Genomic DNA, 25,853 nt, shown 5'->3' on the forward strand with positions numbered 1-25,853 from the left:
CATACGCACTCATCTAAGCCATCCTCTCTTATACGGTATATAGTTTATATATGTCAGTTTAAGAGTGTTTCATCTGTAAAGCATTGCATTTTAATTAACATCTGCTAAACAACTTTAAATATCAGATTTACAAACATTCAAAGTCATAAACATCTCAAAGACATTTGCTGTTGACGTATTGCAGATGAGCAAACAACCGAAACAATATGTCTTCCAGATGTAAACACACACATCCTATAGATGTTTGGGTGATGTATGTGTGCTATCAGTGAAAATCACAGAAGTGATTCGATTGCACCACCTTTAGTGAGCCGCTGGCGCCCCCTTTTACATGGTGGCCCTATGCATTGCAATCCTTGCATATATGGTTTTTGCGCATCTGACTGTAGTATCTAGATATTAACCATGATTTTTCTCTAGTAATGTTGAATTTACCATGATCGTTTTTACCATGGTTAATTTTGTGGTTACTCTATGGCTAGGCTATGGTTTTACTACAAATATCATGTTTAAAATTTGGACACTGTAGAAAATCCATGGTTCCCTTTAATAAGGGAATGTTACCTTAATTAAACATGTACTGTAACTATCAGGTGATATTATTGATTTCTCATTTCTGCTATCACAACTGATTACAGAATTAAATTATATCATCTGATTGTCATATATCACAAAGTATTTGCTTATTTAAATAGCTTCAAAGTAATTATCTACTTTTTGTTACTAACTTGTAGTGTACATAACAAAGTTGTTAAAAGTGTAGCTTGACTGTAGTTTAACTATAAGTAATGCGAAGCTCTGCTTTTATCAGATTCATTCTGCAATAAAAAGCAAATAATACAAAGTGAACAGGTCATTTTGAAAGCATTTATTACAGTTTTGCACATAAAGGAGTACAAAATCCCCCTAAAACTGAGAAATAGAAAAATAAAAAGAAATGTATTTCTTAAATAAGTGAAATATATGCTGTAACAAAATAAAACATGAGGGAAGTGAAAGAGTAAATTTCAAAACAGTAACAGTTCAAAAACAGTCACCTGCCATTTTGAGTCATTTAGGCTGTTAAAGCATTCACAATGATCATATAGTCAGTATATATTAGTACCAGGTATTTGTTCAGTGATGAGTGCTTAACTCTGAGAACGTTTAATGAAAATATGTGGATTTTGAATAAGCAAGGAGGCACTGACCAGGATTAGCACCCAGTACAAGCAGCAAAAGCACAGATTTCACACACATCCAGAGGCACTGAAGCTGCAACACACACAAAGTGATAAGGCAAGTAAGTACAGTTTCTCTTGGATTTTTATGCAATAAAATGTTATATATTGCTTGTATCAGGTTCCTACCTAGTCTAGCAAAGGACATCGTGGGGCCTCTCTGCATGCACAGGGGCACAAACTCCTTTGGCAGGTTTGGATTGGCACATACAGAAGAGTAGCTTGTCTTGGCCAGACGGGGGTTTTGTGTTCGAAGTTGGTTGGTCAATTCCTGGAGAACTTTCACCGATTCCAATGAAAAGGAAAATTCACCTTCCTGCAGGAGAAAGAGTATAAAAATAAAAGGATGAGTTCAATTCGCTGTGCCAAGACCCAAGGAGAGCAATGCATCAGGATTTACAAAAGCTAGAGTGGAACTTAATGACATTCAAATATTTTTTAAAATTGCTGGAATAAAGCAGAATGACTCATATACCACAATCGTATATTCAATAAGGGCATATACAAAAGTTTAGGCAAAACTGTAATCATTCTAAAGGGATTGTGGAAATCATAGTTAAAATAGAAGTGCCACCGGTAAAATCAATCAATAAATAAAGAGAAGTAATGATCGTCTGTACTGTGAGTTGTCAGGATGTATTTAAAGGGATAGTTCACCCAAAAATGAAATATTCTGTCATCATTTACTCATCCACGTGTTGTTTCAAACCTGTTATTTCTTGGAATGGTAAATAAGAATGATAGGAACTGATAGCATCAGTCACCATTCACTTCCATTGTATGAAAAATAATAGTTAACATTCTTTTAAATTTCCCCTCTTGTGTTACAAAGAATTTTGGGGTGAACAATCTCTTTAAATGTTCTTTATAGGCCAGACTCTTCACTGTAGCACAGGAAAAGAAAAGAAAAACAGCATACCTGTACTTGCACAGCCTCAGAGACCAGGCAAAGAGCCACAACAAGAAAAGCGATAACAAATATTGTCTTCATGCTGGCTGATGTAGCTCGTTCTTCTCAGTAAGTTTTAGTTGTATGTTTTTCAGTGGTTGTCACAACAATTTCTACTCTTCCAGGCTATCCTTGTCTTCTTTTAAAGAAATCGGTTTCCAGCCCAAATCTGTGGCAACCTATCAGAAACTCTCGTTTTTCTCTGCAGTTAATGAATAAAGAGGATCATGTTTTACAACGTAGTAAAACGGTATTCATAAATCCTACCTGACGTGCACATTCTTTTATGGGTCTTTTAGTAAGGTCTGCCTATTGGCCTGTTTTTTAATCTCTAGTTCGGTTTAATTAATAACCGCATTATGAGCACACAATAGTAGTTTTGTGTTTGGAGCAAACAAGTACTCATTTTAACACTTGATTTACAGACCCACCTATATTTACACACTTATTTCTATCTGATTAGCTTGCACCTGATAGAGTGTTGGACTTTAGAATTGAAAGAACATAGTTTGAGCCAAGCCATCATGTAAGCTGACACGTCAGATGAAAGTGTCATGGACACGAGATGATGTAGTTGCATTAGAAAATGTGCTTTTCATGATGCATTTGCTTTTAAAACACTATCAGTTAGGTTCAGACATTAGCTTAGCGTCTGTTTTGTTTACCTCTCATTTGCATTCAGAACACTATTGGTTAGGTTTAGGTTAAAGTTTTAGCTTAAAGAAAGTACGTTTTACTCATTAAAATCTCCATCTAATATTCATCTTAAAAACCTTGTCTGATTATAACATCAATTCACTTGCTTTTGGCACCCCCACTGGACATTTCCCTGGGAAACTGCAGGGAAACTTGTAATGAAGCTCGTAATTTTGTTTTGCAAAAAAATTCAAGTCTATTATTAAATGATCAGTGGTCCCATCAGTCGAAACAGACAGTTCCTGAATCACGCTCATTAAAACATTAAAAAATTTGCACATAGCTTTGACTTCAGTGATGTCAAATAACATTGGTTCCCTTTCTGTCACTCACTCGATGCTGTGTCGATTGTAGGGACACAAGGGGCTTCATTCGCGAGTCTTGGATACCTCTGAATAGGAAAAAGGCCAATAAAAAATTGGCGAACAGAATTTGCATGTCTCGCCCCTGGACTAACGGGTATAAAAGATGGGGATCGTGCATCTGTTCAGTCAGATACTTTCTTCGGAGCCGAGCAGTTGTGTTATCAGCGAGCTGAGAAACTCACTACTGGTCCATTCACCTCTAGATAGCTTTGCTCTTGGATCTACGGCGCATTGCCAGCGGTTTTCTCCCTCCTCTCCACGCCCCTGGGCGCTTTGACAGCTTTCTAAAAGAGTAACAACTCCTATAAAAGAGCAATAATTTATATAAATGCATTGGCGTCGAACATTGTTTTAAAGACGCGCCTTTCTAAAGATGCACTTTCGGCTTTGCGTTGTTCCTGGATGCGGCAGATATCTCTCCACTTCTGATGGCCATAGGCGCTGCCTCATGTGTCTGGGTCGTGATCACACTGAGGCAGCGTTTGTGGATGGCTCATGTACTCATTGCGAGAACTTGAGCATGGCATCATTGCGGTCACGGCTTTCCTTCCTTAAAGGGAACGGCACTCCAGCTGCCCCCACACGTTGCTCCTTCTTCCCACGGGATTGAGGATGACCTGGCTGGCGATGGAAGCGATTTGGGGAGTTCAGCGGGTGCAGTTTCACCAGGAAAATCCCCACAAACCACCCTCCCTCCAGCTCAATTGTTTCTGTCCGGGCTCGATGTGAGACCGGCTCACCTCACTGCCAGTCTGATGTCTCCGTTGGTGCCATGGAGCTTCTGCAATGGAAAGCGTCGTGGCTTCTGCCACCTTCGGGTTTGCCCGCCCAGATGTCCGATATGCTTGCCAGGCCTCAATGAGCGTGGGGCTGGACTGGAACCTTCCGTCCTACCCTCAACCCTCATAGCTAGACGAACCCCCCCGGTTCCTTTCTTCCTGGAGGAGCATGACGAGCTAACGCAGTCGTGGAGGACACCTTTTACTGCCCGGAACTGACCTCCTTACTCGTCCGCTCTCACTACCCTCGATAGTGGGGCAGTCCATGGGTACACGGAGGTCCCCATGGTTGCAAAGCGCAACCACTTGGCGGGATCACCCTGCACTCCCCTCCAAGGCCTGTAAAAGGTTTTCGCTGACAGCGAAAGCCTACAGGGCCTCCGGACAGGCCGCCACTGCCCTGCATGCCATGGGACTGCTCCCATGCTTGTCACATCGCTTGTTCCCACCCCTTAAGGGAAAACCTTGATTGGATGCTGGGAACCTAATAAAAAAAATATGACGTCTTAGTGGGGCGTTGGGGAAGGTTACATGCAGTCTGATGCCCATGCTCCTTTGGCACGCTACAGCTTGCTGCACCAGCATCAGCAGATCACGTAACGTGGTCCAGTGTATGTGGCGCTATTGAATAGGGATCCCTTGTGTCACTACAATCGACACAACGTCGAGTGAGTGACAGAAGGGGAACGTCTAGGTTACTAGTGTAACCCCCGTTCCCTGTTGGAGGGAACAAGACGTTGTGTTCCCCTTTCCACAACAATGTACCAAGCCGCTGTAATTGCCGAAACTTATTCTCGGCTACTCAGTGCAGAACCTGACTGAACAGATGCACAATCCCCACCTTTTATAACCGTATGTCCGGGTGCGGGACATGCAAATTCTGTTCGCCATTTTTTATTGGCCATTTTCATATTCAGAGGTATCTGAGGCTCCCGAAAGAAGCCCCTTGTGTTACTACAATCGACATAACATCTCGTTCCCTCCATCAGGGAACACTAGTAACCTAGACGTTTTTACATGTCATGTGACTGCAACATTCCAATGTTTGATGTATATTTTTAAATGAGATGACACTGTCTTTAGAAAGAAGGAAGATTTTCAGCAATAAATACCTTCAGTTTCACTCTGTTCCTGACACGGAGCTATCGTGTGACTTTGGAGGACTTTGAATGCACCATGTGGAATTTGGAATAAACGATTATGAGTGTAATTGTATCTGCTTGTTATATCTTTAATATTGTTGTGGGGTGGGGTTAGGTGCTCAAAAATATTAGCATAATAGTGAAATTAATATACAATTATACTAAATATATTTGCCTTTTAAGACTTAATACGAGATAAATGCATTTGGTTTCATATTATTCACTAAAATGGGCAAAAATGGCCATGTTCATTGACATTTTTTGGGAAGGGCTATGGTCTGTCATGGTGCCCACACCTGATGATGTAATGTAATTTGCATTTTCAGTGTACAGTATGTGATCATTCGCATTGCAGGCACAGTCACATGATCTCAGACTCTCATGCGCACATGCATGCGGCTTCCGTCACAACACACATGGCATGCTTATCTGGCACACATAGATGTCAAGATTGATACTGTAGGCATGACGATCTAGAATATTTTGTGTTTACATAGAGGATGCTTCCCATTATATAAATTGCTAACAGGGAAGCAAAGCAATGATTATTATCTATTATGTTTACTTAACATTGTCAATATTCTCCTTGCACTGAAGGCACCCTCTGATTTAAAACAGCTTTATGACTTAAAAGCTGTAATTAAGCTGTTACTCCTTTGACCATTGCATCAGATACTCCGACAACTGTGAGAACAAAATCAGGACAGTGGGAAATGTAAACGTGCTCTCAAATATATTGCAAGTCCTTTGTCAAAAATATACAAATATTGCAGATAGAATAGAATAGCCTTGAATTCATACAGAAACAGCTATGCACTATACTATCAATTTCCAGCCAGAATTTGAGGTTTTTAAAAAATCTTTAGTCATTTAAAATGTTCTGAAATTGTTGCAATGGTCTTTTCCATGATCGATTCAGTGCCTTTTTTATTTATTGTATTTTAAGCATATGATAGTTGTGAAAGTGGAGAGAAAGGGGGAAGTGAAACCAGATTTGAATCTGCATTCCCAGCAGCACTGCAGATCCATTGTGTCTGATGCACATGTATTACCACCGCACCATCTCTAACAAAGTGTTTTTAATACAACAGAAGTTTGTATTAATCTTTGATGTAAAGGCAGAAATTTGAAGCTTATCATTTTTAAAAGCACATACATTAATTCTTCTGTTACAAATCATGCATTATTTGAGCTGTAAAGTTGTTTAAATTGTTTTTTACATTCATTTTAAGGTTTGTTGACATCACATCGTCATGGCAACAAAGTTGTAAAATTGGCTATAACTTTACACAGAAAAGTAAGTGATTTATCACACTAAAATCATGTTTACACGCATATAGTTTATGTCTTTTGGCTATACTTTTGAAACAGTGAGTATTCCCCATTCACTTCCACTGTAGCTGCCTCTGTAGCGAAGACGCTGGGGCAGTAATGTTAAGATCCATATGCAGTTTGATAAAAGTATAACAGCACAAATAGTAGCAAATAAAAGGGTAAACAAAAGGCAGGCAAGGGTTCGGTACATAGGAAGACAGTCCAGAAAGGCAAACCAATGACACTTTTCCACTGCACGTTACGGTTTGACTCGACTCTACTCGCTTTACTCTTCTGAGTTTGCTTTTCCACTGCTGTTTTGTGCCGCCTCAACGTGGGTGGGATTATAGGCTGATCGTCATAGTTGCACCTCCTCTACTGCCATGACATCATCTTAAACGTGACACAAAACAATAAACAATAACACGACCGGCTAGCTGTTAGCTACTAGGTCATTGTGCTGCATAAAGCAGTTGTTGCATGGTAATTTTACACAAGTGTAACAGTTAAATTAGCCTGGTTGTTTTAGAAGCAAGCTTTCCAGAATCTGGTCTCATGAAAAGGCTTAAATCATGTTACTGCGCATCCAGAAAATCCCTGTTGCATGTACGGTCTGAAACGCCATTGTCGTCATGTTCCGTCGCCAGACACCAGTTCCGAGTAAACTTCCCTTCACCTTTGAGGGAACTCAATTAGATGGTTGTACAAAGTAAAATTTATTTTTTAACAACATTATCAAAGCGAGTATCAAGTACAACAGCACCGCTATAAAAAGGGGCCATATATACTGCACATCGTGGCGCCGTTTTGTGGTCTATTCTACATATTGCGACGGCTCATTTTTGCTTATCGCTGCCCATTCGGCACGATTCGCGGCCGAACCACCGGCACGCTCGGTTCTCCCAATGGTCACTACACCCCTGATCGGCCCAAAAGTGCGTTGGCCCACTGGGAAAATGCCTGGTATGCCTTTTAAAATCAGACATTTCCAAATAATGGTAAGTATAAAAAAGTTTAAGATAACATTTTCTCCACTTTAGAAATAAACAGATTAAATCAGGCAACAGATGTGATTCAGTTTTTTCACTTAGCAACTTTGATGCATAAATGTTATTATGAAACCTGTTTAATCATAGTTTTCTAAATGTCCAGACTATACTATATTGTATAGTAATAGCCTAAGTAATAAGTAAGTAATAGCCTACAATACTGACTGTTCTCTAAATACAGGGGAACACGAGGCACAACAAACTCTACAGCGACTATGTAAAAATTCAAAGTATTTGAGAGATACATATTGAATGTTAATTTGTGACTACAATCAGATCAAGACTTTGTCACTGAGTTTGTGAAATCTTAAAGCTATTAGTGACACAGATCCGATGACTACCATACTAACATGCCCAGACTGTTGACTCACACCATGGACCATTAATTGAGTTATTGGCCTCATGATCTTTGTACCTGAAAAGGAAACATGGAACTTTGATTAATACTTGAGTTTGAATGAGACAGAAGAATGTTCTGCTTGGAAACTGAAGCACTTATAGTATAAATAAATAAAGGAAGATTTAATACGGTAGTTTACTATTTGCATTCCACTGGAGATTTTCTTAGCTTAGCCTTTAGCTTTCTGTTTTTAAAAACTTACATTACAATGCAATTTATTTGGTATTTTAAGAAGCATGCCAAATTCATGTGCCACAGTTGTAAATATCATGCTTTAGCAATGATGTAAGAAGATGAAGGTGTCTTATTATCTTCAGCAGTAAAGTAATGTGTAATGTTGTTTTGTCATTTAATCTTGATGATATCAATAATGTTTAATGTTTTTGCCCAGTGGAAGCATTGCAATTTTCCTTCTATAAATGCTCCGATAGCCAGTCTGTCATAAGCAACAATTAATTTTAAGCAAGTTTATGGATGAGGCAAAAATGTATTAATAAAGTCATTTGAAACATGATAGATAATAAATCAGTCCAATCAATATCAACCAACAATGCAATTACTGTGTGTCCTTTATTTTAAGAAGGGAAGAGCTGCCAAAGATCCTAAGAAAGACACTTTATTTGCTAATTAATTTTAAACAGGCACAAAGTCATGAACAGGAATATTTTCATGACTTATTTTACAGCCGAATCTCTATTGCACGATGCTTCATGTTTCCTGATAGCCATGCTTGAAAAGCTTATTCATTTGCTTGGAAAAACTTTCTAAGAAACATGCCCAAATGATTTTTTGAAAGTTTCCTCTATTACTGATAAACTTCAAGATATAAAACTTTCTAAACAGAGCTATAAAGTCATTTAAGGGTAATGAAGGAAACTACAGTATAGAAAAATCGATCTCATGAGAAGTCGTAATTATAGTACACAGTAGCAAAATCATAATAAATCATGTGAGCTGGCTCGTACAAAAACGTATAATTTTTACTCCCAAAGAGAAAAGTAAACAAACCGATGAACTATGATATTATGATTTTTCCTAAGTTTGAACCTAACCCAAAGCAAAGCCTAACCATAAAGTGTAACCCCTTAACCCAAACCCTAAATATAATCCATGACTTTAATAGGAAAATACCTTTTGTGCATCACAGAAGAAAGATAACATTGGGGTTTGGAATGAGAAGAGGGAAGCGTGTTTGAGGTTACTGACAAACGTCAGTCAATTTTATTTCATAAATAAATATGGAATGAGTAATAAAATTGGAAATTTACTATCTTAATAAATGTGTTGGAATTGAGGTTTGCTGAAAAGTGATACCTGTATTGTATAGGTTTGAAATTCATTTTGTTGATTGGCTGGCTTCTATGGGAATAAATGTCATACCTTTTCATGCCAAGTTATATGACAATATTTTAAGATTTTGCCATCTTGTACAAATTATTATGAGTTGTCATGAGACTGTGTTGGTAAAACTATGGGCCCATTTTTATTTTTATCATGACTACACTGTTCAGAACTATGAAAACTGACTTTTCCAACATATTGTTGTGAACCGTTCTCATGGCCAATCTGTGTGTAACCGGTCCTGCTCAACCCGCTCCAAGCAGGATTCGAACTGGCGTCTGCCTACATGTGAGGCGGACGTGCTAAGGAGGAGGCTAAAGGCTAGACCCTCTAGCATCAGTTCCTAGTGCACCTCTTGAAGCTGGCTCCCGTTACATGTGGAAAAACAAACAGTTTTATGTTTTATGTTTTATGTTTAGTTTTTAAGTGCAGATGCACATTGTGATATTTGAAAGTAATTTCAATGCCGTTAGGTCCAAATGTATTGACGCACTCTTTGTAGTTCCTCGGCTGTCTATATGATGTATCATCCTATAAATGTTGGAGACCTTTTATTATCTGTCAGTATGTTGTAATGAGCTCACTTTGGTGTCATTCTGAAGTTGTAAATGAGGCTGTGAGAGGGGGTAGACCAGAATACATAAAAGCATAAAAGCCGGTGGTCATATACATACAGTTTTCAAAAAACGCTTCTCCCTTTTAAAAGTAGATAAGCCCATTTATTTTAATATCCTAACTTTGCACCATTATACGATTAGTTGCATTTTATTATTTGCACTTTTCTTTGTTTTTCCCTCCTGTCTGCAACTCTATCAGGATAAATGTGACTACAACACCCACCAGTTGATATCCACTGGTCTTGAATAATGAAGATTAAAGCTATACTTCATGATTTTACAGCTAGGTCTCTGAAATTTGCTCATCATTCCACCTCTTACAAACCTTTTATCTTTTGACATTATTTCACTTTATGGCCTAATTACTGTAGACCTTTATACACTTAATATTCCAGATTCCCATTTATCAATTCTGCATACTCAAGAGACTGCACACATTTACGAAACAACATTTTTACATGGCAGCCCTCCTTTTGAACTGACATAAACTTACGTAATTGTATCTTCTTTATCTGTGAGACATTATGTCTTTTGGGCAGAGGTTTACAGGTGCTTACATTTATTTGTGACAGTTGTAACATACTCCATGACTATACTGAGTGCTAGATGAAGCACAGCTAGTTTAAGTCAAAGTAGGTTTATTGTGATGTTGCACAGGTGATTTTGCATTGTAAAAGCTTCTATCCTGCCTTCCAGCTCCACATCATGATTCATAAGAATCTTACTGAATAAACCAGGTTGTGTGAGAGTTATCTCTGAGATGACGGGAACACAGAGCTTTCTCACTGGAGAATTTTCCAACCATTGAAGTGTTTAACAGAGGCCATGGTGAAAATGCGCTCTGATGAGTGAGGTTTAGAATGGCTAAGCAAGACCTGGTAAGCTTTTACTGGGATGTGAATGACAACAGCACTGCAGCGTCACAGTTGGTTGGTAGTTGTCAGGTGACAGGAAAAATTAAGTTTGTGTTTTGAATATTTCTAGGGGAAAGAATACACTTGTGACCACTCACGTGATACTGTTTTGTTTATTTGCACAATGACATTTACTCTAAAATGGTGTATGCTAAAGAAATGAGCCACATGCATTACATCAATTTTACTAAGTTTATTCAGTAATAATAATAATAATAAGCAATTCTTAAAAGTTAAGAAGTTAATCAGTGTTTATGGTTGCCAAGCAACACAACAATTTACCACATTACAGCAAAGGAATATTCTCGGTTCATCACATCGACAGCATTTATGGCATAATGTTGATTTTTACTAAATTAATTTCTTAAAAAAGCAAACATTTGGGTTACAGAGAGGCGCTTATAATGAAGTGAATGGGGCCAATCTGTAAAGGTTAAAATACTTGATGTTTCAAATGTATAGCCACAACATGTAAACAGTGTGTCCTATCATGATTTTAGTTTGATACAATCACTTACTAACCTTTTTGTGTAAAGTTACAGTATATCCAATCCAACCCTAAAAACAATGCGAAAAATGATGATTTACAGCTCAAATAATACACAACTTTTATAAAATTGTAAGCTTCACATTTCTGCCTTTAAACCTTCCAATAATTGCCCCATTCACTTCCATAGTAAGTGCCTCACTGTAACCTTGATTATTGTTTTTTAAAGAAAGGAGGGATGAGTCCAAATAATTTTTGTGGTAATCAACTTTAAGCCAGAAATGTTGTCGATTGAGCTTAACTTGTATTGAACCAGGAATATTCCTTTAAATTCAATATATGTGCTCTCACACACAGCTGGTGTTTATCACTATTTCACAACTGATTCGTGCATGACTCATATAGTCCGGATTTATAGTCCGAACTATCCATTTATAATGAACTATTTGTAATTTGATAATTAACATCAACATATTAATACAACATTTATTATAATCAATCATTGTTTGCATCACTGTCAGATGTAAAACATTAAGAAGATACATAAATCATAGGATGTCCACATAGGCTAGACTAGAGTGTGACAATAAATCACGCTTTTGCTTCAAAGTAACGTCAGACCTCTCAGATATGTGCATGTTTTGCAAAGATAACAGCGTCTGATAAATGAATAAATGTAAATGTATATACTCTCGCCTTATGAATGGTTCTCATTTATGTTGCTTTGGTTGTCTAAGTAGCTGTAACAATACACATTATTATCATGGTTATAACCATTTGCCCTTGTGACATAAAATTCAATAACCTATTTCTCTCACCATAAGGACAAAGTTATCAGCTAGACAATAACTTTTCTTTAAGATGTTGCTCAAAGAAGAGTGTAAAGAGCTATTTTATCTAATCACATCTTATAAATACTATCTCCCATGTATATTATCCAAGGTTAAATCTTATATTATCTTAGCTACAGGTAGACTTGATAGTTGAATCCGGTTTAAAAAAAGAAACATTTTAAGTAGCAAAAGATTTGGTGATTCTCACAACGTTCTTCAACACAATTTGTTTCCTAGACTGGTAATATCCATAATACAAAATGTATTTAGTGTTGATGCTCAAATAGACTCTCACGCCATGTTCATTATACTAATATCTAAAGCATTAAAGCAATATTCTGGTTCAATACAAGTTAAGCTCAATCGATAGCATTTGAGGCATAATGTTGATTACCACAAAAATATATTTCGACCCATCCCTACTTTTCTATTAAAAAGCAAAAATCTGGGTTCCAGTGAAGCACTTACAATGTAAGTGAATGGAGGCCAATTTTTTGAACGTTACAATGCCAGAAGATATAAAGGATGTTCATGTAAAAAAGATTTTAGTGTGATAAAATCACTTAACTACCTTTTCTGTGTAACGTTACAGACAGTTTTACAGCTTCGTTACCATGATGATGTGATGTCAACAAATCGTAAAATGACTGTAAGAATTACGATTTAAACAACTTTAAAGCTCAAATAATGTTTAACAGAAGAATTAATGTATGTGTAAAGTGTAAATTGGCCCCATTCTCTTGGTAAGTCCATTGTAAGTGCCTCACTGTAACCAAGAGATTTGCTTTTTTTTTTTTTTAAAGAAAAGCAGGGACAAGTCAAGGTTACTTTTGTGGTAATCAACATTATACCACAAATGCAGTCGATTGAGCTTAACTTGTATTGAACCCGGAACATTCCTTTAATCTATCAAGTAAATTTGACTAGACAGGCAAATATTTGTGTCTTTGTGCCTATTCTTTCTCTCTCTCTCTCTCTCTCTCTCTCTCTCTCTCTCTCTCTCTCTCTCTCTCTCTCTCTCTCTCTCTCTCTCTCTCAGCAAGCACTCATTGAATTTCACATTTTACTCAGACACAAACTCTGCCCTCTCATGGTGGGCTCTATACCAACTCTATAAATTATCCATGAATTACTGCTTCTAAATGGTCTTTGACAAACCTTTAGATTTCTTTTAATTCCAGATGTTTCTGGGTTAGAGCACTGCCAGCACTACTGTATTATGTTTATGTTGCATGAATATTAAGCTTAGTTATTATAACTACTAACCTGTTGCCTAGGACAACAATGTATAGCCTATTCCATTAATGTTATTTAGGAGTATACTGAGCATTACATTGAGAGGTTTATGCATGATGTTTTGCTCTATAAATTACTACATGCAGAATGTATTAACAACTTCCATTTATTTAGTAAAAATCAAGAAATTCAAGAGCTATTAAGCACTCTAGTCCTTCAGTTCATAAAGATTTGCCATCCACCTCCTTGTCATAAAGGGTCTTCTGAAGGTATCCTTTAATCTTTTGTACATCCATAAAATGTTTCATCGTAAACATGCACATGCAAAACCATGTACACAGTAAAGCTGTCAAAGATGGCCAAAACAACAATTTCCTCATATTTTGTTCCATGCATATGTACACATATTTAAATGCAGCCCCACACATACATTATACAAGCAACACTGTTAAAGTGCTAGCATGCAGTTGCTACCACAATGTACTATTTCATGTTATCTGACCCCTAAAAATGACTACATCCCTGATAAAAAAAACAAACAAACAAACAAACAAAAACAACAACAAATGCAAACAATAGAAATTCTAATGGTTTCCACTACAAATACCATTACAAGCATAGTGTGCTTTGAGCTATATTCCATTAGGATTTAATGGTTTGTATTGTTTTCATTACAGATGATCCCTAATGGTATCCACTGACTAGACACACATAACATGCCAACAATAGAAGACCCTCAGGGACCATCACAGTTTCCTTTAAAACCAATGCAATTACCAATTAATTTAGATGTTACCACATGAACCATTTTTAAGTGTGAACACACACATGCACATATATATAGGCCTGCAGAAAATACAGAAGTCATCTCTGCCATTTAAAGAGAACAGCAAGCATGACTGAGGTGCTTTCTAGCTGAATAGATGTGAATACAAGCAATGAAGGTTGTGAATTAGTTTGACCCAAAGGTGTGGGGACTGCGTGTGACACATAGTTCATTTTGTTTCGAGCCAAGCAAAGCAAGGAGAAAAAAAGATGGCTTAGACGGGTTAGGTTAATCAAATGCATTTTTGATCAGCAGAAAGTAATTTTGAGAATGAGAGAGCACCTTAAATGGTCCAAACAAGTATTTTCTAAAATAGTGTAAATATCTGAAATTTCAACTGGAAACAATTGGGACGTTTTCAAGATAACAATAGTGTTGTACTGAAGTGAGCATGCATTTGAAATATAAAGGACTTGATCAGGCACGTGCACACATGGACATCAAAGGGTTTTGTTTCTGTTTTTTTTTTTAAATAAATGAAAAAAATTATAAATATATATATATATATAATTACACAGACACACACCTTCATACATACACACACATACATCCGTTATATAAAGTACAAAAATACAGTATGTTATGTACAGTGCAAAAAGTTATTTTTCCTTTGTATGTAATGGCAGAAGAGAATATGTTAGATAATATAAATAGACTTAAACTGTGTATTGCACATAATTATTGCTCAATGGGGCGGCTTTAACTGTTTATGAGATGGATAGCCTGAGGGAAAAAACTGTTCCTGTGCCTGACCGTTCTGGTGCTCAGAGCTCTGAAGCGTCGGCCAGAAGGCAACAGTTCAACAAAGGTAGTGGGCTGGGTGAGTGGGGTCCAGAGTGATTTCTTCCAGCCTTTTTCCTCACTTTGGAAGTGTGCAGTTCTTGAAAGGGGTACAGGGGGCAACCAATAATCCGCTCAGCAGTCCGAACTGTCCTTTGTAGTCTTCTTAGACAGTTATTGAAGTGCAGAGGACAGACTCAATGACTGCTGAGTAGAACTGTATCAGTAGCGCTTGTGGCAGGTTGAACTTCCTCAGCTGGCGTAGGAAGTACAACCTCTGCTGGACCTTTTTCACAATGGAGTCAATGTGTGTCTCCCACTTCAGGTCTTGCGAGATGGTAGTGCCCAGGAACCTGAATGACTCCACAGCTGCCACAGTGCTGTTTAGAATGGCGAAGGGGGTCAATGTTGGGGTGTTCCTCCTAAAGTCCACAATCATCTCCACTGTTTTGAGCGTGTTCAGCTCCAGGTTGTTATGACTGCACCAGTGAGTCAGCCATTCAACCTCCTTTCTGTATGAAGACTCAGATGACAGTGGTGTCATCTGCAAACTTCAGGAGCTTGACAGAGGGGTCCTTGGTGGTGCAGTCATTGATGTAGAGGGACAAGAGTAGTGGGGAGTGCACACATCCCTGGGTGCACCAGTGCTGATTGTACAGTTGCTGGAAGTGAATTTCCCCTGTCTCACAAGCTGCTGCCTGTCCGTCAGAAAGCTGGTAATCCACTGACAGATAGACATGGGAACAGGGAGTTGGTTTCATTTAGTCTGGAGAATACCTGTGATGATGGTGTTGAAAGCCGAACTGAAGTCCACAAAAAGGATCCTTACATATGTGGTCCAGTGATGTCCTTCAGGTGGGCCAACACCAGTCTCTCAAATGACTTCATGACCACAGACGTCAGGGCGACAGGTATGTAGTCATTAAGTCCTTTGATTTTTGGTCTCTTAGGGACAGGGATTATAATTGAGTGTTTGAAGCAGCATGGGACTTCACACTGATCCAGTGATCTATTGAAGATCTGTATGAAGATGGGGGCCAGTTGGTTAGCACAGGATCAGAGGCATGCTGGTGAGATGCCATCTGGGCCTGAAGCCTTCCTCATCTTTTGCTTCCAAAAGACTCGGCACACATCATCTTCACAGATATTGAGTGCAGGTTGAGTAGCAGGAGGGGGTGGAAGGGGTTGCAGGAGGTGTTGGTGTTTGTGTGTAGTGAATGTCAGAGTGAGTGTGGGGTGTGAGATTATATATATATATTCCTGTTTGCGCATAGCTTCCCTATCAAACAAATATATTTATTGAATAAAAAATCCAGTGATGCTGGTAGTGACGATTCTCTCTGACCAATCAGTGTTCTGCAACACATTTAGTATCGGCCGGCTCGCTTGAGGTGGTACTAAAAAAGTGTCAGGTACCAGGGACTATCCACAGTGGAAAACCCCCCAAAAAGCGTGCAGAGTTTAGTCGAGTCCAGTCAAGTTGTACCGCTCAGCGGAAAAGACTTTTGTCAGTTCTGATGCCCTCCCTCCCTCCCTCTGTGTCTCTGCACAGTAGTGCAGCATACATTGGCACATCAGACACACAGACAGGCAGACACGCAGGCAGCAGTCCCTCTCAGCTCCCATCCAAGTTGTGTTTTACTTGGCTTGTGTGGAGGTGAGTGGTGATGAAGCTACCAGTGCCTCGACTTTACAGCTAATTTCCAAAAGACAAATATAGTTAACTTGTGTCTTGCTAACATGGATGACTCATGAGCTGCTAGCTAATGAAATAAGTTAGCTAAAGTTTAGCTATTGCAATATATCATGGCCATACCGGCTAATGTGTTGTACTTAATGGAGACACTACAGGTGAATACAGTCAAATTTGTGTCTAATAACGTCATCACAACTGCCACATTGATATGCAAATTAGGTGTTAACTAATTAAAATGCTCTAATTTGCTACATTTGATAATACATTTGGCACTGCAGGTGAATATGATAGGCCTATACAAAATAACTAAAGCATATCACCACAGAACTTCCCCAGTTAATGACTTACATCAAGAGTATTTTCCCCCTAAGTTTTATGTTTAAAGGGTAACTAAACACCTGCTCAGAGTCTGACTCCACCTACTAGAAATATTTGAAAATGCAGGAAAAGTGGGCAGACCCCGAGACTCGTAGTGATGGATTAATTGACAGCTGCTGTCAGACTCTATGTTATTATTATTCCTCACACGGTCGCAAGACGACATGTACATGAATCTGGCGTGGTGAGCTGGAACCTGCTTACGTCAGCTGTCACCGCCTACGTCACGAAGTACCGCAACAGCCAATAGGAAAATTCAACTGCAGTAGCCACCGTTCAACCTGAAGAGGGCAGCACTCAGACGTTTTTACACCATTGTAGAATTAAAACACTTTATACACAAATGTCAAAAAATTACTTGAATCAATGACCAGTACTAATAAAGCCCCATGCTTACAGATCATTAACTAAAAAAAGTTGGTTTAGGGTTTAGTTACCCTTTAAATATGCAGATTAGCTTATTTTGGTTAATTTAGTAGAAATCTAGAGATACAAACAGACGAAGGGTAGCAGACTTAAAACAAACACCATCTAATTGTGTATTTTGGAAGTTTTCTTTCTATTAGAGTAAAAGAAGACATTGAAGCAAAATAGACCAACATCTCAATATTGTCTGTGCACGTCTCTGGACTTGATATCGGAGAAGCGCACGGACGCGCGCGCACTTGAATGCAAGAGCGCGCACATCAAGCCGTCACCAATTTGCCACTTCGCATCCTATTGCTTTGAAACCACTTTAAAGCGAGACATGCATAAACAATCAAAGGCGAATCTGTTTGATTTGCGGACGAAAACCCTGAAAAACGAAAACAGTGGAGGATAAAAGCCCGGCAGCTATTCATCTCCTGGGAGGTGTTTGGGTGCGCATTCACCGCAAAGATCCATCATCCAAAACAATTCAGTCACACTTTGTTATGGCTGTTAAAAACTTGTTATGGCTGCACGAAAAGGGTAATTGGTAATTGTTCAGCATAGCGGCGTGATTTCGGAAATCTGAACATCATTAAGGTCAAGGCAAGTTTGTGCATGGCGCATCAGTCTGAATGTGTTGCATGTGCAAGGAGAACGCTGGAGAGGTACATGTATTTCTGCAGTTTTTTTTTTAGAACTTTATAACAGTGAAGGCTCAAGTATTTTTTTAAATAGCATTTCTGTGATTCTGTCATTAAGCTGTTTGTGCATAGAATTCATGCATACAAATATTTATATGAATATCATGCGTTAATACAGCATATATATATATATATATATATATATATATATATATATATATATATATATATATATATATATATATATATATATGATTTCCTAAAGAGTTTTACAAAGATTTTTGAAAGTGAACATAATGAACCATGTAATTCCTAGCTGTTTGTAAAGCAGAGATCAATCTCCAGTCTGTTGCATTTTATTAGAAAATATGGCAGTAGTTTTGATTGAATGTTTAAAGACATTTTAATTGATTGTGTTTTTATAAATAATCTTAAATATTGAGCAGGGCACAACCTGACACTTCAGACATTTTTAACTGAATAAAAGGAATATTTCAGGTTTAAAACAAGTTCGACATAATTTGCAGCCTATTCACTCCTGCTACTTTTGGTGCAATTGTACAAGAACGGTAGGCTCTAGAAACAAATTTTAAGTGTTCATTTGTAGCAGAGGTGTGTATGTTTCTTGTAAAAAAAACATTTTTTTTTTTACAATTATTTAACAAAACCAAAATGTGTTAGGTTGTGCCTTGCTCTCCCTACATAGGCTAATGTTGATTACCACAAAAAATAATTTAGCCTCATCCCTTTCTTTCTAAATAAATAAATAAATTGGTTACAGTAAGGCACTTACAATGTAAATTAATAGAGCCAATTTTGGATGATTTAAAGGCAGAAATGTGAAGCTTATAATTGTATAAAAACACACATTAATTCTTCTATAGATAAATATTGCTTGTTATTTGAGCCGTAAAGATTTTTACAGTGGGGTTTACAGTGTTATGTTGTCATGGCAACGACATTTTTAAATGTGAGATAATTTTACACAGAAAAGATTATAAGCAATTTTATCACAGTTAAATCACATTAACATGCATACTGTTTACGTCTTGTGAATATACGTTTGAAACAGTGAGTATTTTAACATTCACTTTCATTGTAAGATTTTTGCTATTTTTAAAGAAGAGGAACAAGTTTTATTTTTTTGGTGGTCATCAACATTTTTGGTAATCAACATTAGCCACTGTCGATTGAGCTTAACTTGTATTGAACCCGGAATATTCCTTTAATTCTGTTGCAAATACCCTTATGATTGCTGCTCCTGGTTATCCATATAATATGCATTTTCATGGTTTTGATTTGGGCTGTAACTCATTTGGGCATGTAATGCATACTCTCATGGAGATGGTAGATTCAGATATCATTGGTTAAATTCAATAAATTAAATTAAAAGGTACCCATGTGCTCTTCTTGAAAGAGAAAAGAATTAAACAATCCTACGGATGATTTGGTGGCAGGAAAAGACAAACTGCGTCTAATTGCTCAGGAACATTAGAATCGAATGAGTTGATGAATCAGGGATCATCAAGGGGAATAAAATATGCAGTTGGTATCTCTGTAAATATATTGCTTTCTATGTGCCTCCACTCCTCTGATAGATGCTTTATATTGTACACTTTACCTTTAGATTGTGCTTATCTTTAAAAGGTTTGACACAGGTCTCCATCATGCTGAATATGCAATCTGAGAGGTAGCAGTCTCTGAAGCAGCGCTGACTTCAAGACTGACCGGTTTAAGCATTTCACTCTGTAAATTCCTACAATGGCCCTTACTTGCCTTTGTGAGCCTATAAACGGATCAGAACAAGACTACATGTTCTGCAACATCACTACATTCAATTTTACTGGCAATGAGAGCAGACACTGTCACCTTCAGCCCCTGGATGAAGTACTCTTTGGTGTTCTGGGCCCCAGACGGTCTCCTTTCTTCTTCCCTGTAACCTTTACGTATATACTCATCTTCATCACAGGGGTTGTTGGAAACCTCCTCACTTGCACCGTGATCACTAAAGACAGGAAGATGTGGACACCTACAAACCTTTACCTCTTTAGCCTAGCCATCTCAGACCTGCTGGTGTTGTTGTTTGGGATGCCACTGGAGATCTATGAACTGTGGCAGAACTATCCCTTCCCTTTTGTCGAGAGCATATGCTGCTTCAAGATCTTTTTATTTGAGACAGTTTGTTTTGCCTCTGTGCTCAATGTGACGGTTCTGAGTGTGGAGCGCTACATAGCTGTGACTCACCCACTCAAAACCCGCTATGCCATAACAAACAAGCACGCTCAGCGGGTCATCGGTAGCGTTTGGGCCGTGTCGCTGCTCTGCGCCATCCCAAACACGTCACTCCATGGCTTGCAGTACCTTTACCTGCCAGATAGGGTTCTGGAGTCTGCTACCTGCAACCTGCTCAAGCCCAAATGGATGTACAGCTTGGTGATCCAAGTCACCACTGTGCTCTTCTACTTTGTCCCCATGATGGTGATTAGTGTACTGTATCTGATTATTGGTCTGACATTGAGCAGAGGACAGAGGCAGAAGAAGGACAAGCTGGGTAGGAGTTGCAGCAATGACAGCTGGAAAATCCATCTGGACAGTGGAAAGAGGAGGCAGGTCACCAAAATGCACTGTGAGTGATGACCAGATGTTTATAGTAAAAGTCTCTAGTTAGGCCATGTACACTTTAATAAGGGGTAACATGTAGTTGTTATCTTAAGGATCCATTACTAATAAATCTAGCAATTAAAAAGTAATTTTGTTGGTGTAACCTAATAGTCAGGTTGATGTAGTCATCTTTCTGGGTTTGTAATGCGGAAGTAAATTATATCCGGTACATTTTCTATAGTGGTGACACATAAATATAATTTTTGCATTCCCATTTGCTCCAACAGCAAATTAAAAACTTCACAATTACATTTTCAACTTTCCAAATGAGAGAAATAAAAACATGCTTCTGGCACCCCATCCGTGGGCATTACACACTTTAAATGGAGCTCACACATCCCCATACCCCCAACAACCCTTATTGCTTTGGCCACTGTGTGCAGCTTTTCGTATTTCGGAAAGCACAGACCAATTTTAGCTAAAGAAAAGTCAACCTACTTTTTCCGATTTCACTGTGAGATAATGTCTTTCCTCTTGGATCAATGGTGCACAGCACCTAAAACAGTGTCACTTTAGGCGAATATAGCAGACTAGGCTCAGAGACGGAGTAAATGGAAGCATAATGCTTATGTTATTAACTTTAAAGAATTTTAAAGGTGTTTTCGAGCAAGCACACTGGCTAAATGAAGGATGGAATGCATCAACAAAACTGAACTGGATGTAGAATGAAGTGACAAACAAACTGTCACTATATATATATATATATATATATATATATATATATATATAGTGCATCATATTCCAAGTTTTCTGAAGACTCTTCAAGTCTCAATCATATTGATTGAGGGTAGGTAAATAACATTTTATCCGAATTTTTATTTTTTTTGTAAACTGTTCCTGTAATTTGTTCTCAAACTTTCCAGGCTAAGAACTACAGTATCTTTGATCAAATGAGATCATCCAAGTACCGTATATCACCGGCAAGTATGTAGCCTTATAGTCTTAGAAACACAAAGCTATATTAACAATTGTATATACATTTAGAAAATAGAAATAAAATATGGAAACAATACCAATTTGAATAAAATATTAATAGTTTTTATTATTGCATATTTCCACAGTCATGTCACCCCCAGATGGTACCAAACTGGTGTGTGTATACCATCATATCTTTGCTCTGGAAAGAATCACACACATAAATTGCAAAATAAAGTTATACCACATAATAAATGGGGCTAAAAGCAATACACGTTTCACTGCTTTTGAAGAGCATGTGTTTATAAAATTACAAAATGAAGCAGCTGCGATTGAATGGTGGACTCATCACTGAGCACTCTAATCACAGTACGTTTTTGTGGTTTATTTATATTGTGACATGCTTAAAGATGGCTTTTCTGTCATGAAAGGGAAAATTGCTTCTTGATTTCATAAAGCATTCATGTAGGAGAGAACTGAATGAATATTAATTTGTATAAATGCAATGCGCCATCATTTGTACTGGATGATAAAAATTATATAATCTGTATTTTTGCATCATTTGAATCGTGGCTTGCAAGACTCAAAGCTTCAGTTTTCCTGTATGAAGAGCGGTAACTACTAAAATATTCCATCCTAACTTCATTCATTCTGTATCACCATCACTTACTGTTTATATTCCTACTATTGCATATTGGATTAACTCTTTACTTAGAGTATTTCTTCATAATCATTAAATTGGATAAGAAATTAATTAGTCAATATTTTCGTAAATATTCAGTGGCTCGATCTTATCTGATCAAATTAACATTTGTGAAAACTGTGGATAGCATGTCACACTGCCTGTCAACTTTCCAAAAGAATTTAATGCCAACTGCCCACAAATCTGTTGAGAAATGTACCAACTTACATCTCTTTTGTCATACATCATACATACTGTTATATGAACCAGGGTGCCAGTGGAATTCTGGGCATGATGCCTGGAGAGTAGGCTTTGGATCTCAGAGCTCTCTTTCACAATTGATTGTATAACTTTGATTTACTCGGTCTCTTCTCTCTCTCTCTTTCTGCTGTAGTCGTGGTGGTATTAGTCTTTGCCATCTGCTGGGCTCCGTTCCATATAGACCGACTCTTGTGGAGCTTCATCACAAGTTGGACGGACCACATGTATAGCATGTTTGAATACGTGCACATAATCTCAGGCGTGCTCTTCTACCTCAGCTCAGCCATTAACCCCATCATCTACAACCTGCTCTCCAGTCGCTTCCGAGAACGCTTTCAAGAGCTGGTGTGCAGTAGCTTGCAGACAAGCTCTTCTCATAATGACTCCATGCCTTTCTACATCATCTCCAAAGACCCCCCACCCCACCAATCCCCAACATCCAGGCTAAGAGCTGGAACACGGCCAACACACATCCCTTTGTCATTACAAGAAGAGGATGGGAACATTAGAATTAATGTTTTCATCTGAGACAACATGAACTGCACCACAGCTCACCCTGTGCCATCTTACATGGGCATATATTTTATTCATTGGTTCTTCTGTGTTAACCAAGAACAGAAAATAGAATGTGTCAATATTAACACTGTATAATAAATAAAACTAATAAACTTTGGATTAATACTAATCATAGTAGTGGCCCAGAGGGGCATGATGCAAATTTGCTCACCCGTTTGCTCCAACAGCAAAATAAATTATCTATGATTGCGGTTTCACAGACACATTTGCAAATTTTTTCATAAAAATATATAGCACTATACTGTATAGCAGTAAGAAGAGAGAAATATGTTAATTTCAGCCGTTGTGTTAGAAGTCTCATTGCTGTGGGGGGCCTGAGTAGCTCAGCAAGTAAAAACGCTGACTACCACACCTGGAGTTCACAAGTTTGAATCCCAAGCCAGGTCTCCTAAGCATCCAAATTGGCCCGGTTGCTTGGGAGGGTAGAGTAACATGGGGTAACCTCCTTGTGGTCGCTATAATATGGTTCATACGTGGTGGATGGCATGGTGGACACGTGCTATGTCTCCATGTTGATGCGCTCAACAAACCACGTGAAAGATGTGCAGATTAACGGTCTCAGATGCGGAGGCAACTGAGATTCATCCTCTGCCACCCGGATTGAAACGAGTCACTATGCCGCCAAGAGGACTTAGAGTGCATTGGGAATTGGGCATTCCAAACTGGGGAGAATAAGTGGAGAAAAAAATAAAAAGAAGCCTCATTGCTGCTGTGGTAAATACGTTTTTAAAACGTACTCCAGTGTAATATAATACAAAGTTCAATGTAATACATTTACACCAAATATTTTTTTAAAATTGGAAATATAATTTTTTTGCTACATTTATGCTATTAAATAAGGCAGAAACGCGTCAGAACATGTCTATGAAAAGGGTCCATCTTAATTAATGGTGAATGTGGCAACCAGTGAAACGTCTGTGTAGACAGCCCACGCTGTCTGAATATGTACGTTATTTGAGATAAATGTATTGAACTGAGTTTGGCTAACATACTAATGCTAGCTGCAACGCATGCATTTGAAACGTCACTCTGCTTCTGTAGAGTAAAAAACCATTAGGGTTCCATTTGGAATAATACTACACTTTATATTCAAAAACACTTTTCTATATTCATTGTGTTGTGGCTTAATTCCACCATGTTTTCAATTGCTTTATTTATTTATTTTGTTGCATTGACCAACATAAATTAGCATATTCATGTTGTCTTTTAAATACAGGAGGAAAAAGGAAGCAAAATAAACCACTGTACAATATTATTATTTGTATATTGTGTTGTGTGTAATTATGAGTATATTAGATGTGTATATTGTGTTGTGTAAATCTGATGTTTATTGTAAATTGGTATATGTCTCATCACTGTCATGACTGCTATGTTGCTCTTAACTGCACTCAAGACTTTCTCCCACTGTTGCACTTGTGTATATGGTTGAGTGACAATAAAGGGATTTGATTTGATACAATTTTGTATAAGTGCTTAGCCACAGTGCTTGTGAATGTAAGTGTTGCTGGAATGAGAGACATTGCTGCTATGCTCTTTATCTGTTTAGAGATAAAATGCAAATTTTCCATTCAAATTATGCTTTGTACATTTAGATTATCTATTTGCAGATCAAATTGATACTATGTGCTATGCTAGGCAAGCTGTGGGCAGATCTATGTGTGTGTGTGTAGGTTTAAGTGGTTTACGAGGACTTTTTTTTAGGTTACAAACTGGTAATTCCAAGGGCATTTCATTTATGTTTTCACTTAAAAAATATACTAAACAATGTTTTATTGAAAATGTAAAAATGCTGAATTTTTTTGTGAGGGTTAGGTTTAGGGGTAGGGTTGGGGGATAGAATCTATAGTTCGTACAGTATGCAAATCATTATGTCTATGGAGAGTCCTCATAAGGATAGCTGCACAAACATGTTTGTTTGTTTGTTTGAATGTGTGTGTGTGTGTGTGTGTGTGTGTGTACCCCTTTGTGTACCGTTCCGGCCTTCATAGGTGCTCGCTAACAGCACTTGCCCCTACAGTCTGTTAAGGCTAAAATGGGGGATCTTTGTTTTGTGTCTATCTGTCTATCTATTTATCTATTCAATTATCTGACAAACATATGTCCTACACATCATGAAAAGTAAACAGTATTAAATTGTCTATATTATGGACAATAGCTGTTCCAAAAGAGCACTGACAGTCTTGTGTGTTGTAATTTTTTGTTGTTTATATCATGGAGAAATGTACAGATGGCAATAAGCACAATGTTCCTTGAATCCATTTTCCGCCAGCACTAGAGAGAAGAGGAACTAGTATCCTTATGCCAGAAGAGAGTCATCTGGAAAATACAGGGTGAAAACAGGCAGATAAGAGCTGCATGGCACATTATTTTTTAACAGACTACTATGGAAAACTGATGAACCGCAGGGGCTTATCAGATATGAGAATGCCGTGTGTACGGATTTTGGATTAATTGTTGCATTCATGGATTTTATTGTTAGTTTGAAATGTTGTGCCAAAAGTGCTTCATTGGAATTAAATATAATCATGAAAACTAGACTATTACCTGTAATTAATTTCTTAGGATGGATGTAGAAAAACAAAAACAATGCACACTTTATTAAACTTCTAATTTGTTATAAATGAATTTTTAGATGGTATATTTTTACAAATTGTCTGCATTTACATTATACTAGAGAATATGGT

The 25,853-nt window shown here is 37.8% G+C and overlaps 2 protein-coding genes across 2 annotated transcripts; one reads left to right on the forward strand and one right to left on the reverse strand.

Annotated features, from left to right (window-relative positions):
• Positions 1-972: 972 nt before the first annotated feature.
• On the reverse strand, positions 973-2,270 carry LOC127633028 (guanylin-like). Its single transcript, XM_052111887.1, has 3 exons — positions 2,140-2,270; positions 1,350-1,536; positions 973-1,254 (listed from the first exon to the last, which is right to left on the reverse strand). The coding sequence occupies exons 1-3, from the start codon at positions 2,209-2,211 to the stop codon at positions 1,196-1,198; spliced, it is 318 nt and encodes a 105-aa protein (XP_051967847.1). The 5' UTR covers positions 2,212-2,270; the 3' UTR covers positions 973-1,195.
• A 17,565-nt stretch (positions 2,271-19,835) lies between these two features.
• Positions 19,836-23,121, forward strand: LOC127632714 (neuromedin-U receptor 2-like). Its single transcript, XM_052111449.1, has 2 exons — positions 19,836-20,700; positions 22,727-23,121. The coding sequence occupies exons 1-2, from the start codon at positions 19,836-19,838 to the stop codon at positions 23,119-23,121; spliced, it is 1,260 nt and encodes a 419-aa protein (XP_051967409.1).
• Positions 23,122-25,853: the final 2,732 nt, after the last annotated feature.

The sequence above is a fragment of the Xyrauchen texanus genome, chromosome 39, assembly GCF_025860055.1.
Source record: "Xyrauchen texanus isolate HMW12.3.18 chromosome 39, RBS_HiC_50CHRs, whole genome shotgun sequence".
In the NCBI taxonomy this organism is placed as follows: Eukaryota; Metazoa; Chordata; class Actinopteri; order Cypriniformes; family Catostomidae; genus Xyrauchen; species Xyrauchen texanus.